Source organism: Lonchura striata, chromosome 17 (genome assembly GCF_050655825.1).
Source record: "Lonchura striata isolate lonStrDom1 chromosome 17, ASM5065582v1, whole genome shotgun sequence".
Classification (NCBI taxonomy): domain Eukaryota; kingdom Metazoa; phylum Chordata; class Aves; order Passeriformes; family Estrildidae; genus Lonchura; species Lonchura striata.
The window spans coordinates 11,861,329-11,875,832 of NC_140719.1; the positions used below are offsets into that span (position 1 = coordinate 11,861,329).

The 14,504-nt window shown below is 57.9% G+C and overlaps 1 protein-coding gene across 2 annotated transcripts in view; it reads left to right on the forward strand.

The window, feature by feature from the left end:
• The first annotated feature begins 11,204 nt into the window (after positions 1-11,204).
• NOTCH1 (notch receptor 1) overlaps positions 11,205-14,504 on the forward strand; it is a 41,597-nt gene continuing 38,297 nt past the window's right edge. For both annotated transcript variants that reach the window (XM_021543598.4, XM_021543599.4), the window contains exons 1-2: positions 11,205-11,428; positions 13,036-13,117. In XM_021543598.4, the coding sequence (XP_021399273.3) occupies positions 11,371-11,428; positions 13,036-13,117 (140 nt within the window). In that variant the 5' untranslated portion in view covers positions 11,205-11,370. The remainder of the gene's footprint in view (positions 11,429-13,035; positions 13,118-14,504) is intronic.

Genomic DNA, 14,504 nt, shown 5'->3' on the forward strand with positions numbered 1-14,504 from the left:
ACACTGGGGTTTGGGCCAACACTTGGCATAGCCTGGGCTGGGAAAAGCCTTGCAAAACATGCATTTTTTTCCAGCAGATCAGTCTTGCAACAGGCAGCAGCCACTGGGAATGTTCTGCTCACCACAGAGCCTCTGGGCTGGAGCTGGAGAAGGTGGGGGCACACAGAGCCATCCTGTCCCGTGCCACCGGGAGCCCAGGGGCAGAGAAGAGGCTCAGGCTGAGGTGAAGCTGAACAGGGCTTGGTCTGAAGGCAATCTAATTCCGGCCCAGGCACAATGCAAAGGGATTTATTTTTAGGCTCTGGGCTATCGCTGCTTTGGGTAATTGAATGGAAAATGTATATTTAGCTTCTTTGGTGATATGCTTAGAAAAATAAGCTCCTGTCACTGTTGTGGGTGGTGATTTGTGCCAGCCCTGCCCTTGCCAGTGCTGGGAGGCATCGCCCACCTTGCAGCAACCCTGGATCTCTTGGACAGCATGGATTTGAAAGCTGGATTCCAGGTTTCCTTCTTTTTTACCCCTCAGAAGGATCTTGCCACCCATCCCACAGACTTTGCCCTCGCTGTGCAGGTGTTGAGGGCAGCACCAGGTGCCCTCCGTGTCTCCCACATCCCTGTGCCATGGGTTATCCCACCTGGCACCCCAGCTGGGCCCAGCACTGTCCCCACAGCAGGGACACGGTCACATAGGTGCCACTGGTGGGATCAGCTCTGTGGGAAGCTCCGGGCCTCTCCGTTGTGGAAGCCGTGCACGGACACACGGCAGGGAGATGCTGTTTCCTCCCCAAAACGCAGGTGAGAGGCAGAAGGGCAGCACTCACAGAGCCTCTCACACTATAAATACACCACATGCACAGGAACCCGGGGCTATTTTTGCCTGCAGGAAGCCGGGATGAGAAGGAGAGCATCCCTCCCTCCCCAGCACGTTGCGTGCCCAAGGCCAGGACTGCCTCTGGCAGAGGGTGCAGGGCTCCAGGCTGCTTCCCATCATCTCCAGGTGATGGGAATGGCTGGGATAGAGCCTGTGGTGGGTGACACCAGAGCCACTGGACCCCGTCATGTCCCCCAACACCCTCTGGTTGGGCAGCTAATGGAATAGATGTGTTGCCTTCTGCAGGACTGAAATGGGCTCCACACCCCACGGAGATCTGAGTGATCCAGACTGATCCCTGCTCCTCTTCATGGGAAACACCAGCACTGGATGAGGCCTGTGAAGTGTGGAAGGCATAGCTGGGGCTGCCTCCTCCTCTGATCAGGTCTCAGACAGCTCTCTCTGTCCTGACTCCCTCCTTGCTCAGCTCTGTCTTGGCTGGCATCACTTCCCTGGAAGAAGCCAAAGGCAAAAATTGCAGGGAACCAGGAACCATCAATGGCAAATCCCCAGCAGCAGCGTCACTAATTGCACAGATGTTATCACCCCCTCTGTCTCTGCATCCTCTCATCTCTGGAAAGTGGGATCCAGAACTGTTTCTTGGTGCAGAAAAACTTAAAGCAGAGTCCTGTCCTTGCCAGATGCTTGCTCAGTACCTGTGTGTGTGCCTCTGGGTTTGAGTGTGTTTTTGTGTGTAGAAAGTGCATTTTGCAACAGACAAATGGGAATGAAATATTTCAAGAATGTCTCTTAAATCAAGTAATCTTGGGGAATTTGACAGCCAAGGTCACCAATGGCTTTTGGTTCTTGTTTGCTCAGTGTAGAGCCAGGGCTGGGCTCTGCCCAGGCAGGGCCCCAGACTGAGGGGGGTGTCTGGTCCCCAGCACCCTGAGGAAAAGCTGTGTGTCTTGAGATCTATGTCCAAGAGCAGGAATAGCTTCAGGACGTGGCTGGAACCCAGAGCTTCCACCTCAGGAGCAACCCTGCCTGGGGAGTGCCTCTGCTCCGAGTCCTGGCGTGACCTGCCGGGGCACGCTCCAGCTCTGGCATTCACCAAGAGAAAAGAAGCAGGAAAAAAAAAGTCAGCTCCTCGTGATGCAGCCCCGTAATTACCTGTTATTCTCATATCGAGGTAATTAACAATTAGGCAGCTGTCTGAAACACATGCAGAGGAACAATCATTTCGTTATTAATGGATTCTATTTAACAGGTCCGATTTTCCCAGTTGTTTGTTTTTTTTTTTTCCTTTCCTTGTGCTCTCATGAATTATCCTCACAATTAAACCTGCACCAGAAAGAGGGAGGAGTAGTCCTAATATTTACTGAACCTTGCAAAGCATCACATTTCTCAGCTTATGAACCTGTCACAAGCCATCGGGGGGCTCCAGCAGTGATGGGGAGCCCGTAACCCAACACCCTGCTCTGTCACCTGCACGGCCCCGCTGGCTCTGCCCCTGCTGCTGCCGGGAGTTTATTCATTTCACTGCAGATAAAAGCCATTATTTACAGTCAGTTACATATTTCCGTTGGCAAACCTCCTCCCTCAAGAGCAGGTTTGAAAACATCCCGCTCAGCAAAGCGAAGCCAGCCCGCTCTGGCACGGGGGAGCGGTGCCCCCCTGCCCGCCCGGTGCCCCGTGGGGCTGTGCTGGCTGTCACCCCGGCATGGTTGTGGTTTTTGGGGCAGGGACAGCCTGGATGGGCCCCTCACCCTCCTGTTCCCTTTGCAGGAGGCACCTTGGGCTCTCCCCAGGGCGTGCTGTGGGGTGGGATGAGCTCCCCTATCCTGAGCACATCATGTTGCTCCCGCATTGCTGTGCTTGAGCAGAGAAACACATACATGTTTTAATTTAAATAATGTTTTAATTTAAACCCCCTGAACACTTAGCACTTAGCCCGGAGCTGACCCTTAGAGTCATCTCCCATGGCTGCAGAGGTGGTTTTGGTCACACTGCCAGGACTCTGCAGGGTAGGGGACCTGCTGGGCTGCCTGGGGGACAGCAGGGATGAGGTGGAGGAGGAGGATAATCCCTCTCCAGGGAAAATTTAGTTTTTATTTTCTCACCTTTTCACTTTGTCTCATGCCCCAAAACAGGAGGGTTTGACTCCCTCCCAAACCCCTGAGTCTGGGGTTTTTTTGGAGAGGGGATGTTTTTGGGTTGTTTCCTCAGTTTCTGACTGTGAACCAGTCCAGCTCTGGAGTTTGTGTTTTCAACAGCCAGCCAAGGCTGTGCCCTTGCAGCTACCCTGCACAGGGCCAGGCACCTGCTCCGCTCCCATTTGTTTGTTCCAGGCATGGAGTTAGGGATTTCTCTGGAAAACAGGAACTTTGCTGGACAGCAGCTGCTCCAAGCAGTGAATCAACTCGTCCCACTGACGCTCAGCGGAGCCATGCCAGCGCCGCGCTCCCACGTCCCGTGCCAGCATGGTTGGGGTCCCCGTGTGTCCCCAGCAGTGTCCCCAGCAGTGTCCAGGGAGTTGGCCAGTGCCTGTGACCACCCACATGGCAGAAGTGAGGGTTCTGTGGCTGCTGCCCCGGCCCCACCACCAGCACACAAGTCAGCGGCCACGGCCAGGCGCGGACAGCTAATGCCTTTTGTCCCAGCCTGACTTTTCTCCTCCCAGCAGGATTAGGATGGGATGACCGGCAAGGAGGCCCTTAATCCCATTAGGGATCCTGGCTCAGCCCTGTGGGGCAGCCCTGGGAACCAGCCTGGGCTCCGGGGAAGCAGCGGGTGAGGCAGCAGCCTGCAGCACCCCGTGCTGCCACCATCCCACTCAGCCCCGTCTCCAGCAGTTTTCCTAAATCCACTTTGCTCAAAGCACTGAGCACGATGCCCTGGTGTGCAGGGGCAGCAAGAGGCACTTGGGCACGACATCCACAACGCCTGCAGCCCCCGCTGGCAGGGCTCAGCCCCCCGCAGCCACCCACCCAACAGCATTTGGAGCAGGTGGCCCCAAGCCCTTTTGGCTCATTTGGCCCATTTGGCTCATTTGGCTCATTTCTCCACGGGGTCACAGCTGAGCGGGCAGCAAACCTTCTCCCGCCTGGAGAGAGAGTTGTTTTTCTCCCCCGCCAGTTGCGAGGAGCCGTGTTTGTCTTTCTGTCCCTTCCTGTTTACTCGCTGCCATCAGGACACGCTTTGATGTGTTTATGCTGCTGGACATCCGTGGGAGCATCGTCCCGCGGGCTCCTGCATCTCCCCGCTCCGTGGGGCAGGGCCGTGCCTCCATCCCACACCTCGGCAGAGCCCAAGTGCCGCAGGGGCACGGCTCAGCGAGGTGCCAGAGCAGGACACCACCACCCTCGGCAGCTTCTGCACTCCAAAGTCCAGGTGACAGCACCAGCCCAGCCCAGCTGTGCCGGGAGCAGACTCCAAAGGCACAGAATCCTGCCGGGGTGGGGAGCTGGTGGTGGCATGTGGGTGCCACCAGGCAGCATCACCTCGTGTTGGGACAGGGGGTCGGTCCCATCCATCCTGTGGTTTCCTCCCCTCTTGCAGTCCCTGCTTCCTCCCCGGCTGGGAGTCTCCCCAGCTGCTGCATTTGAAAGGTCCCCGGGCTTTGAAGCCGGCGGCTCGGGGCGGCGGGGGAGGGATCGCACCTTGCTGGCATCTCCCGGTTCCCAGCCCGTGCCGGGGGTGGGACGGCACACGGCCCGGCCCGTGCCACCGGCCCGTGCCCGCACCGTGCCACGGCAGCCGCCACGCCGTCCTTCGGATGGGGGAGAGCCAGGGAGCCCGAGCCCCATCCCGCTGAGAGGCAGCAGCCTCGCCCAACAGCACTGACCTCTCCCCCTTAGAGACAAAGGATTATGGCATCACGGGGACTTCTAGTTAAATTTGTTTTTCAGCCTAAAGCTAAAAGCTGTCTAGGAAAGCCAGTAGATGTAATCGTTGTGAACTTCAGCAAAGCCTTTGATACCATCTCTCACAGTATCTTGCGCAGGGTCCAGAACAGAACTCAATGATCCTGACGGCTCCCTCCCAACTTAACATTTCTACGATTCTGTGAAAACCCGCACACAATGATTTTCTGGGAAAGAAATCACACACGTAGAGCTGCCCGTGAGCAGAGGTCTGGGAACGGGCTCTGGGGCTCCTCCAACCCCTTTGGAACCGCCTGTGGCACCACCAAAGGCACCGTGGGAGCTGCTGAGGCACAGGGGGTGCTCTGGGCATGACGGGGGGATCCTGCAGCTCCTGGGTACCCCAAGAATGGTTTGCAGGGCTCCTCCCTCCCTGCCAGGCTGTGATGGGACACCCTGCGATAGCACGGGTGGCTCCGGTGCCCTGCAGCCGCTGCTCTCCGGGAGGAAATGGCATCTTTGGGCTGATTTCTCCTGGTTCCCGTCTTCGTGTGCCTGGCTTTGATTCGCGGCCGAGCCCTGTGATAATGTGGCTGCCTGGGAAGGAAGGGAGTAGAAGGAACTGGCTATTGTGTTTGGCCCCTCTCCAGGAGGTGTTTTTGCTGGGAGGCACCAAGGTCAGAGCTGGGTGGGAAGCGTTCCCCGACAGCAGCCCTCACATGTGCCCAGCTGTGGCCGGGGGGACAAAGGAGCACCCCCACCACCCCAGCATGGGGCTGTCAGTGTGACTGCAACAGCCCAGCACACCCTGCATCAGTGCAGGGGATGTGTGGTCCTCCCTGTGCGTGTTTCAGGGGGCAAAGGGCTGCTTTGCAGCCGTGCTGGAAAGAGAAACATCTCCCAGTCTTCCCATTTCCATGAGGAAGGAAAGAGGAGGCGGTGGGTGGGAGTGCCCAGGAATGGAGCATCAGCAAAGGCTGGGGTGCAGAAAATCCTTTTTTAATCTCTTTTTGTAATCGCTTAAGAATTTCAGCTGCCTTCATCCCAGCACAGGAGTCCCAAATCCCAGAGCTGTGAGAACAGAGCTGGCACTGAACTGCCCCTGAAACTCCCTGCCGGTATCAGTGGCATCCCGGGACCCTGCAAGCCAGCCCCCCGGGCCAGCAGAGCGAGAAGGGGCACGCCCAGATCTCTGTGAGTGATGTCTCCCAAAAACCTGCTCGAAACCTCTGCGGGGCGAGTGTCCGCACGGCATGACGTTTTTCTTGAGCGTGTGCCCTCAAGAAAGAGGAGAGGCGAATCCCAGCAGCACAGAGCCGGGTGAAACTGCGGGGATGCCAGCGTGACTTGGATGAGCGTGGCATTGCACCACAGTCCAGAAATCCAGTATCAGGTTCATGCCCGGGCTTGTGCACACAGAATCACGCTTGGGTTTTCACTGCTGTGAGCGATGGTTTTCGATTATTTAATGGAGATATCAGAGGAGGTTTAATCCTGCCCCTTCCACACACACCGGTGAGCAATTTATTTGCTGAGGTGATGCAAACTGCCTTGGCAGGGAAAGGGGAATGGAAGAAAAGGCCAAGAACAGATGGCCTTGCAGGAAGATGCACATGAAATACAAACGTGTCCCACACGTCCCAAGGACCAGGACAAATCTGGGCTGGGGTCTGCACTCCAGAGAGTCGGGGTGACCCCCTGCATCTCCCCTGTGGGTGAGAGCGGGTGGGTGCAGAGCTGCCCCATCCCTGAGCTGGGTGTCTGACACCCTGAGGAATCGAGGGACAGGAGAGGAACACGCAGGCTCTGCAGCAGCAGGGTGCAGACAGAGGCATGAACAAGCATGGGGAGAACAGGGACACGCAGCACAGGACAGGGAGAACTGCATTTCCAGCAGCTCATGTGGGCTGGGACGGGCCTGGGGACAAGCACAGGGGACAAGCACATTGTCACTCGCAGCTCCATAAACCCCAGCAGGCTCTGTTTACACAACACAGAATGTTTCAGTTGTTTTATGGAGCTGGATAGGAACAGCACAGGGACCAAGGGGCCAGGGCCAGGCTGAGCAATGCCTGCCCAGCACCTGCTCTCCCCTCACAGCCCATAAAGACATTTTATTTTAAATGTGACACAGATTTTATAGCGCAATTCCGCAGCAGCACCTTTCACCCAGGTACAAACGGTGCAGGCAAAGCTGCTCCTTGGGGACGTCTTCCTGCCTGTCACTAATCCCTGGGTGAGAGCTCCTGAGCAGATTTTACACACTGAGAAATGATGGCCAGGAGCAACCCTGCAATTAAAACCAGTTTCAGCAGCCCGTGAGGAGGAAAACTCCACAGGTGCCAAGCCCGGTGTGGCAGCTGTGCCAGGGCAGGGACACACATGGCACCAATCTCTGCCCATGGCAGCAAGGACTGATTGTCCTTTGTCCCATCCCAGCCCTGGACATCCTGATGGGATCAAATCCCACTGCACCAGCGGGAGGAAAGTCATCCTCCATGGGCACATGCTGCCAGAGCATTGTGGCAGAGGGATGGCACAGTGTGATTTAACCTGTGACCGTCCAGGCACAATCTTCCACTCAGCTCTTTAAGAAAGGTAAGATTAAAACCAATCAGGATTTAGACCATTCTTGCAAATCCAGCCTCTTTTCTCTAGTGCCCCAGAAAATCGTGCCTTAATCCCATTATGGAGAAGTTTGGGGATAGTTTTACCTCAAAGACCCCATGACCAGTGCGTTTTTATCTGCTCAGACTTTCCAGGATGCTCTACCTGCTTTGATTCACACTTAATTACTAAAAATTAGTTTTTTTTCAGAGCATGAGGGAGGGTGGGGGTGCATGTACCAGCATGAGGAGGGCTAACCCTCCTTGCTGCTCCAAAATCCAGGCAGCAGAGCAATGCCAAGCCAAGCACGGTGGGGAAAGCAGGAGAGATCCAGTTTGATGTCTGCCTTATCAGTCTTATTTTTATTGCACCAAAGGTATAAGAGCAAAATATTGATTGTGATGATAAAGAGATGAAAGTGTCAAGAAGGAATAGGCACACAAGTTACTCAGGCGATTGGAAGCCGCGTTGGTTGTATTTAACAGGCATTTGCCATTAAAGAAAAACGCCTGTTTTTATTTAAATAGCCTCGGGCAAATTTCTCACTAAACCAACTTTCCCACGCCAGCCCAGTGCTCTAACTCTGGTTTTTGGCAAATTTTTTCCTGAGCTGTCAAGGCAAAATATATATAAGAATGCTGGTCTCACTTAGGTTTTTTTCCAGCCCCTGGAGACATGAAAATAATTTACAGATGTGCATTACCTGTTTATATTTGTATTAAGTTTTGCTTAACGGACATGATTTTCTTAGCTTGCAGTAACAAAAAAATATTCCCAGAGTTTCACTCATTTAATTTTAACTTATTAAAACTTTTAAACATGTGTGGAGGTTTCATGTTTTTAAATCACTAATCACATGGACAGTTGCCAAGGTTTCTATTAAAGCCTTTTACAAACACTATTTTTAAAAGGACCTAAAATCCCATTATTTTTAACCCCTGAAGACCACTCAAAAGAAAAAGTTTCTTTGGATTTATGTCTTATTCACCTCTCATTGCAAAAAGATTTATGCTGAGCGCTGACTTCTGCCTTCCTCCCTTTTTTACTTTTGCTGGTAGGAGCCTCTGGAGGAGGCGTCTGGGAGAAGGAAACTTGAGGAGGTTCCCCACGAGGATCTTGCAGCAGATCCCTCAGTACCAGGGGAAGGATGGAACCAGATTAAAGCGGGGACCTCTCGCAGCAGCGCCTGGCTGGAGGAGCCATCCTCGTGTTCAGACTTCCATAGGAAACCACAGAGGACCCTTTTAGCTCCCTCCCAGCAGAGCCTTTTCCCCAAGCAGAGCCCCAGAGCTGCGGGGTCACGGAGCCCCGGGGTGATGGCAATAAATAGATGTATTTGACCTTCTGTGCTGGGGGACGAGGCGACGCGGCTGCGCGGCCGCACGCCCGGTCTGGCTGTGTTTATGCTGTGGACACCACACAGACCCTTCCAGCCACGAAGGAAACCCAGGGCCAGGCCTCACTCCTGGCTTCCCATGTGTCCTTCCAGCCCAGCAGCTCCAGGAGCAGCCTGGGACACACGGTTATCCAGTGCCTGCACCACCCTGCGCATCCCTCAGCATCGCCACCTCTCCATCCCCGGGTGGCACAGGTGTGTCACCCTGACAGCCCCGTGTCCCCAGGCATGCCCACGGTGGTCCAAGGGGCAGGGGGGTCTCTCTCAAGTCTCAGGGATCAAGTCCCAGAGCGCAGCTGAGCTGAATGCAGAGTGCTTTCTGCACATGGGGAACAAGCCCGGGCAAAGCTTCAGCCGGTATTTCCAGGCAGGTAGAGCTGGGATGCTCCCTGCTCCAGGGACTCTGACGGAGAGGGGGAAAGGGGGGAGATGGACAAAGAGCACAAAGTCTCCATCTCTAAGGATGCCCAAGTGGAGGAACCTCAGGCTATCCTTGCACCTCTGTATGAGGCTGAGGATGGTGACAAGGTTGTGGTGGCACAGGCGGGGTCACATCCCAGTGCCCAGTTGTCACGCTATTTGTATCTGCAGGGAGGATAGAACAGGCAGCACCCACATTCTGGAATCGTTCAAGGCTCGAGCTTCCAGTGGCACCTGGCCCCGAGTGGCACCGTGGCCCTGGTTCCCCAGCCCTGATCAGGGCACTGCTTTGGAGCCCAGAGTGGGGAAGGCAGAGGAGCAGGGAAGGAGGGAGGCAGTGAGGTACCGCTGCAGGGCTCACGCCTTTGATCTGGGGAGCAGACTCTGCCCTTCGGTTTCTTTAATTGTTTCACACTTGCTCTGGAAATAGTTTACAACAGGAAGCAGTGGGATAACAGCAGGGCTGGCATGGGATGGGATGAGCCTGGGGGCTGGTGGAGAGGTACCCTGAGATGAGAGACACAGATGACCACAGTGTCACCTCCTTCCCGTTAACCCATTGCCGACCCTCCTTCCCCTTCCTCTTTCCCAAGCTTTCAGCCAGAGGCCGGCAGCCATCCCTCCCCATTCTCATGTTTGGGAGCTGTAAAAGCACCATCCAATACCCTCCAGCAGTTCTTGAGGTAGACACAAGAGTCCAGTGGGATTTAAGTACCCACATGCCTGGAAGAGCTGGTAGCCCAAACTCTCTGAGTTTTTGCAGGCACTGCAGCCTCGCTGAGCAGGGCTGGCCCCCAAAGCCCCATGAGGAAACATCATTTTTAAGCACCCTCACACGGGCTGCTCCCATCAGTGGTGCGCTGTGAGTACAGCCCTGAGCACCCCCTGCAGCCACTGCTTGCAGGAGACACCCACAAACACCAGTTAAGGGCTTCAACCTGCCCTGGGCTCAAGGCCTGCATGGATTTCAGGTGGGGCACTCCAGCTTGGCTTTCCATGCTTGATCGTGGCCCTGTGGCAGCTGGGGCAGGAGTGGGGCTCTGAGGATGAAGACACAGCGAACCCTGTCACTGCTCTAAGGGGAAAGCCGCACACATGTGGGGGTTGTGGGGCTGCCCCTGGGTTTGGCTTCCCAGTTTATCCCAGAATGTTTGTTTGTTTGTGGATGCGGCGCACGGGGCTGGCCAGGCTCTGCCTGGGAGTTCACGAGTTCACAGCACAAAACAAACAACATCCGACCCAGCTGCCTGCACCACCTGCAGGGGAGCTGGGTGGGAAACGGCTCCGCGTACCTGCGCACACCTGAGCTCTGGTGGGGGTCAGGGGGGGATCCCCACACTGCTCTTCCCAGTACCAGGGGATGCTCAGTCCCTGACCCATCATCCCAGTACCAGGCGATGGTACAACAGCCCCATTCCCGTGTGTCCCGTGGTTTGCACGGACACACCGTGAGCCAGGCTGGTCCTGGGGATTCCTGTGGTCGCTCGGTGGCTACTGCGGCCTCAGGGGCTGTGCAGGGGCTGGGGGGCTGCACTGGGACCATGGAGAAGCCATACTGGGATTATGTAGGGTGTGCATGGGGGAGAGCTGCACCAATACTGGGGTGGGGGCTGAACTGGGGGTGTCCGGAGCTGCACTGGGGAAATGCAGGGCTGCTTGTGGGGGTTGCATGCAGGCGTCCAGAGCTGTGCTGGGACTCTGTAGTGGCTGCACGTGAGAGCTGTGCTGGAGCTGCACTGGGAATGGGGGACCTGCCCTGCAGGGTTTGGGGGACTGCAGGGGAACGCCGCACCGGGGGTGTGCGGCGGCAGCACGGAGAGAAGGAGCTGCACCCGGTGCATCCGTGCCTGCATGCAGGGGGCTGCACCGGGGCTGTGCGGTGGCTGCACAGAGGCACGCGGCTGCCCGTGGGGGCTGCGCGGACCCCACGGCCGCACTCGCGTCCCACTCGGGGACCCTCCGTGGAGGGAAGGGGGCTCCCAGCGGCGGCCCCCCGGGCTGGGCAGGGAGGAGCGTCTCGCCCGTCCCGTCCCATCCCCTCCCGTCCCGTGGCGCCCGGCCCGCCCCGCACCGTCCCGTCCCGCCCCCCGCCGCCCGGCCCGGCCCGCCGGGGCTGAGCAGCCGCGGGAGGCGCCGCGTTCGGAGTCGCTGCGCTCGGGCGCGCTGTGTCTGGGGCTCCCGGCGGGGCGGCGCGGACCGGCACCGGCTCGGCTCGGCTCGGCCGAGGCCCCGCGGATCTATGCGGCTGTGAGCGGCGGGAGCAGAGCGGGATGGAGCGGCTCCTGGCGCCCGGCCTCCTGGTGCTCCTGCTGCCCGCCCTGACGCGAGGTGAGGGCCGCCGCCGCGGGCCCCGCACCGCCCGCCCCGCAGGAAGTTTGCCGGGAGCGGCGGCGGGCACCGGAGCCCGGCGGGGCACGGCGGGCACCGGCCGGGAGGTTCCCGTGGGAACCGGGACTCGGCTCCTGCGGCGGGACCGGAGCGCGGCGCCCTCGGGGGGGGTCCGGGCGCGGGGTCCTCGTGGGAACCGGGGCTCGGTGCCGCGGGATGCGCCGGGGCTGGGCTGGGCTCTTGCGGGAGAGCCGGAGCTCGCTGCCAGCGGGACCGGAACCGTGTTGGGAGAGCGGGGCTGAGCCCCGCGGGGGTGGCCGGAGCTCGGGGGAGCGCGGCGGGGCTCGGTGCCCCGAAGGAGGCGCTCGGGGCCACCGGGAGCCGGAGCTCGGTGCCGGGGCTGCCGCGGGGAGCGGCGCTCGCTGCCGTCGGGGGCAGCGGAGCTCGGTGCCGGGGGGAGCCGGGGCTCGGCCCGGCGGCCGCGCTGCTGCCGCTGTTCTGCGAGAGCTTTTGACCGTTTTGCAAATTTTTCTCGGTTTCCTGTTTCTTGAAAGTCGGGGTCCCCCGGGGCCCCCCCTCCGGGGCGGGTCCGGGTGCTTCGCCGCAAAGCGCGGCGCGACCGTCGGGGGCAGCGGGTCGGGGCACGGGCAAAGAGCCCCTAAAGCGGCCGGGGGTGCGGGACGGATGGGGAGCAGCCCATCCCGGGGGGTCCGGACCCTGTAGTGCCCCCCTGCCGAGCTAGTATAGCTATCCGGAGAGCCTTGAGAGGATTTTGGGGAGCGAAGGCAGCCGTGCTGCTGCCGCAGCAGGGCTGGGAGCCGTCGGAGGCGAAGTTTGCAGAAAGTTGTGCGCGGCCGGAGCGGTCCCCAGCGCCCGGCTGGAGTGATCCCCGGCACCCCAGCCCGTGTGCCGTGGCCACGGAGCCCCAGCGGGCTGACCCCGGGCTGCGTGGGCTCGTCCGGGGCCGGGTCTGGGTTGCGGCGGTGGCGCTGAGAAGCTGCAGTCGCTCGATGTGAAACTGCCCCGGGTGCACACGCGTGTCGCAGAACCAGTTACCGTGAAGAGCGAGCGAGCGAGCGGGCAGAGAAGGGGAAGAGCGAGCCGGGGTGGAAATCGGAAGCGATTCTGGTACTTTCAGCGAGTTGCTGTGGTAACTCTGCAGAATTTGGCTCTGAGGGCAGACAATGAAACCTTTACTCATAGCAAGTTATGACGGGCGACTCATTTCGTTACCGGACTCATGGTAACTAATGGGCCCTGGGCTGGATGTTTTTTCCCAAATGGCATTTGTCAGTCAAGGGCCTGATCTGGGGTTTCTCTCTGTCAGTCCTCCTGCTGGAGGAGCAGGCAGATACTACCCTCAAACCCACCCTGGGTTTATTTTTAGGTGAGCCTCTCAGCGCAGGGGCTGCACAGTCCCTGCCCCGTCCATCACCCTGCGGGTGAGGGCTGCCGGGTGCTGGACCCCACCTCACCAGGCTGTGCAGGCACGGGGGGTCTGGGGGTCTCAGCCAGCCTGTCCCCAGCCCGGGTGACACCAGGGGATGCAGCCCCCCTGCTGCCACCAGGGCCCTGAGCTGTGGCTAATGCTGTCCCTCTGTTTGCAGGTTTACGGTGCTCGCAGCTTGCCGAATCCTGCCTCAACGGGGGCAAGTGTGAAACTTTTCCCAACGGGACGGAGGTGTGCCAGTAAGTATGGAGCAGCCAGAGGATTTTCATCTCCCCCGACCAAAGCTATTGACATGCATGTTGACTTTGCTTTGAAGGCTCTGGATTTAATAGGGCAAGATGCGTTTTCTTTCCTTGAGTGGCAAGAATAACCTGCTTGTGTAGGAGTCACCGCGAGTTTGACAGGATCAGGCTTTGTTCCTGGCTGGGTGGAAAAACATGGGCAAAGGGCCATGTTTTGCTGGTGTTAGCCTATGCAGACTGCCCTGCTGATGGAGCAGGAGGTAGGGCCAGCCCGCGGCGCTCCTTGGACCGTCGGGTGGGGAGGGAGGCTGTCTGTCTGTCTGTTTTCCAGCTACTCCCTCCTAGCCCTGAAGCATTGCCTTTCAGTCCCTTGCACTCTAGGGTGACCAGTACATCAGTAAACACTCAAGAGAGGTTCCATGGCATGGCTCTGGCTGCTGGAGCTGCCCCGGCGGTGTCCGTGGGCCGATGGGGCATCGCCAGGGGAGCAGGGCACCTCCTCCTGCAGCTCTGCCAGTGCTGGTGCCAAGCTGTGGTCTAGCCTGGCGTTCCTGGTGGGACCTGGCACCCAGACTGGGTCTTTCTCCAAGCTGATTGTGGGGAAACGGATGTGTAAAGCGTTGGGACTCTTTGAAGGACCAACCGACCCACCGCAGCGATGGCCGATTCACTCCAGGCTCCCAGGGAACAATAACCAAGAGAAATGAATAAGACTCCAGCTCCCTTTTTAAAACTATTCCATAAAAGAAATGTGAATGGGCAAGGCTCTGTTTTCCGGCCAGATTTCCCCTCTGCCTGTTGAACATGGCCCGAGCTGTGAGCAGGCGGGGAGACGTTCCCACCCACCCCAAATTTCCAAATAGGAAGTCCTCGGCGGAGGAACCTGAAGGCATTTCCAATCCCAACCTGTTGAATGGCAGCTTCCCTTGACAATGTGTGTTGCTTTTTTGCAAATCCGCCTGGGTGCCGTTACTCTGCCCAGTAGCCGGGCACCTCCCGCCCCCTTCTCCAAGCTGAGCCCCCCAACCCTTTGGTGCAAATAAATCAGCAAATCAATCAGGCACATGAGCAATTTAATGGACAAAGGCTGAGTCCTTTTGTGAGGCACTAATGAATGCACGCCACTTTTTTTTGCACAGAAGCCCTTACCAACGCTTGACGCTCTAAATCTTGTTTTCTTTCATTCAAAGAGCGACAGCTGGGATTCGGTCGAAATTCGGCAGCTATTGTTAAGGGAGGCAGATTAATGCTGTGTGACTAATCATGTATGGCTTCCCAGAATGCCCAACCCTCCACCCCCTCCCCAACCTTACACCCCTCCTTTTCCTTGTGGTCATTCTTTCCTTTTTTTCTTAAGTCTCTGCAACTCCTGATTTACATTTCA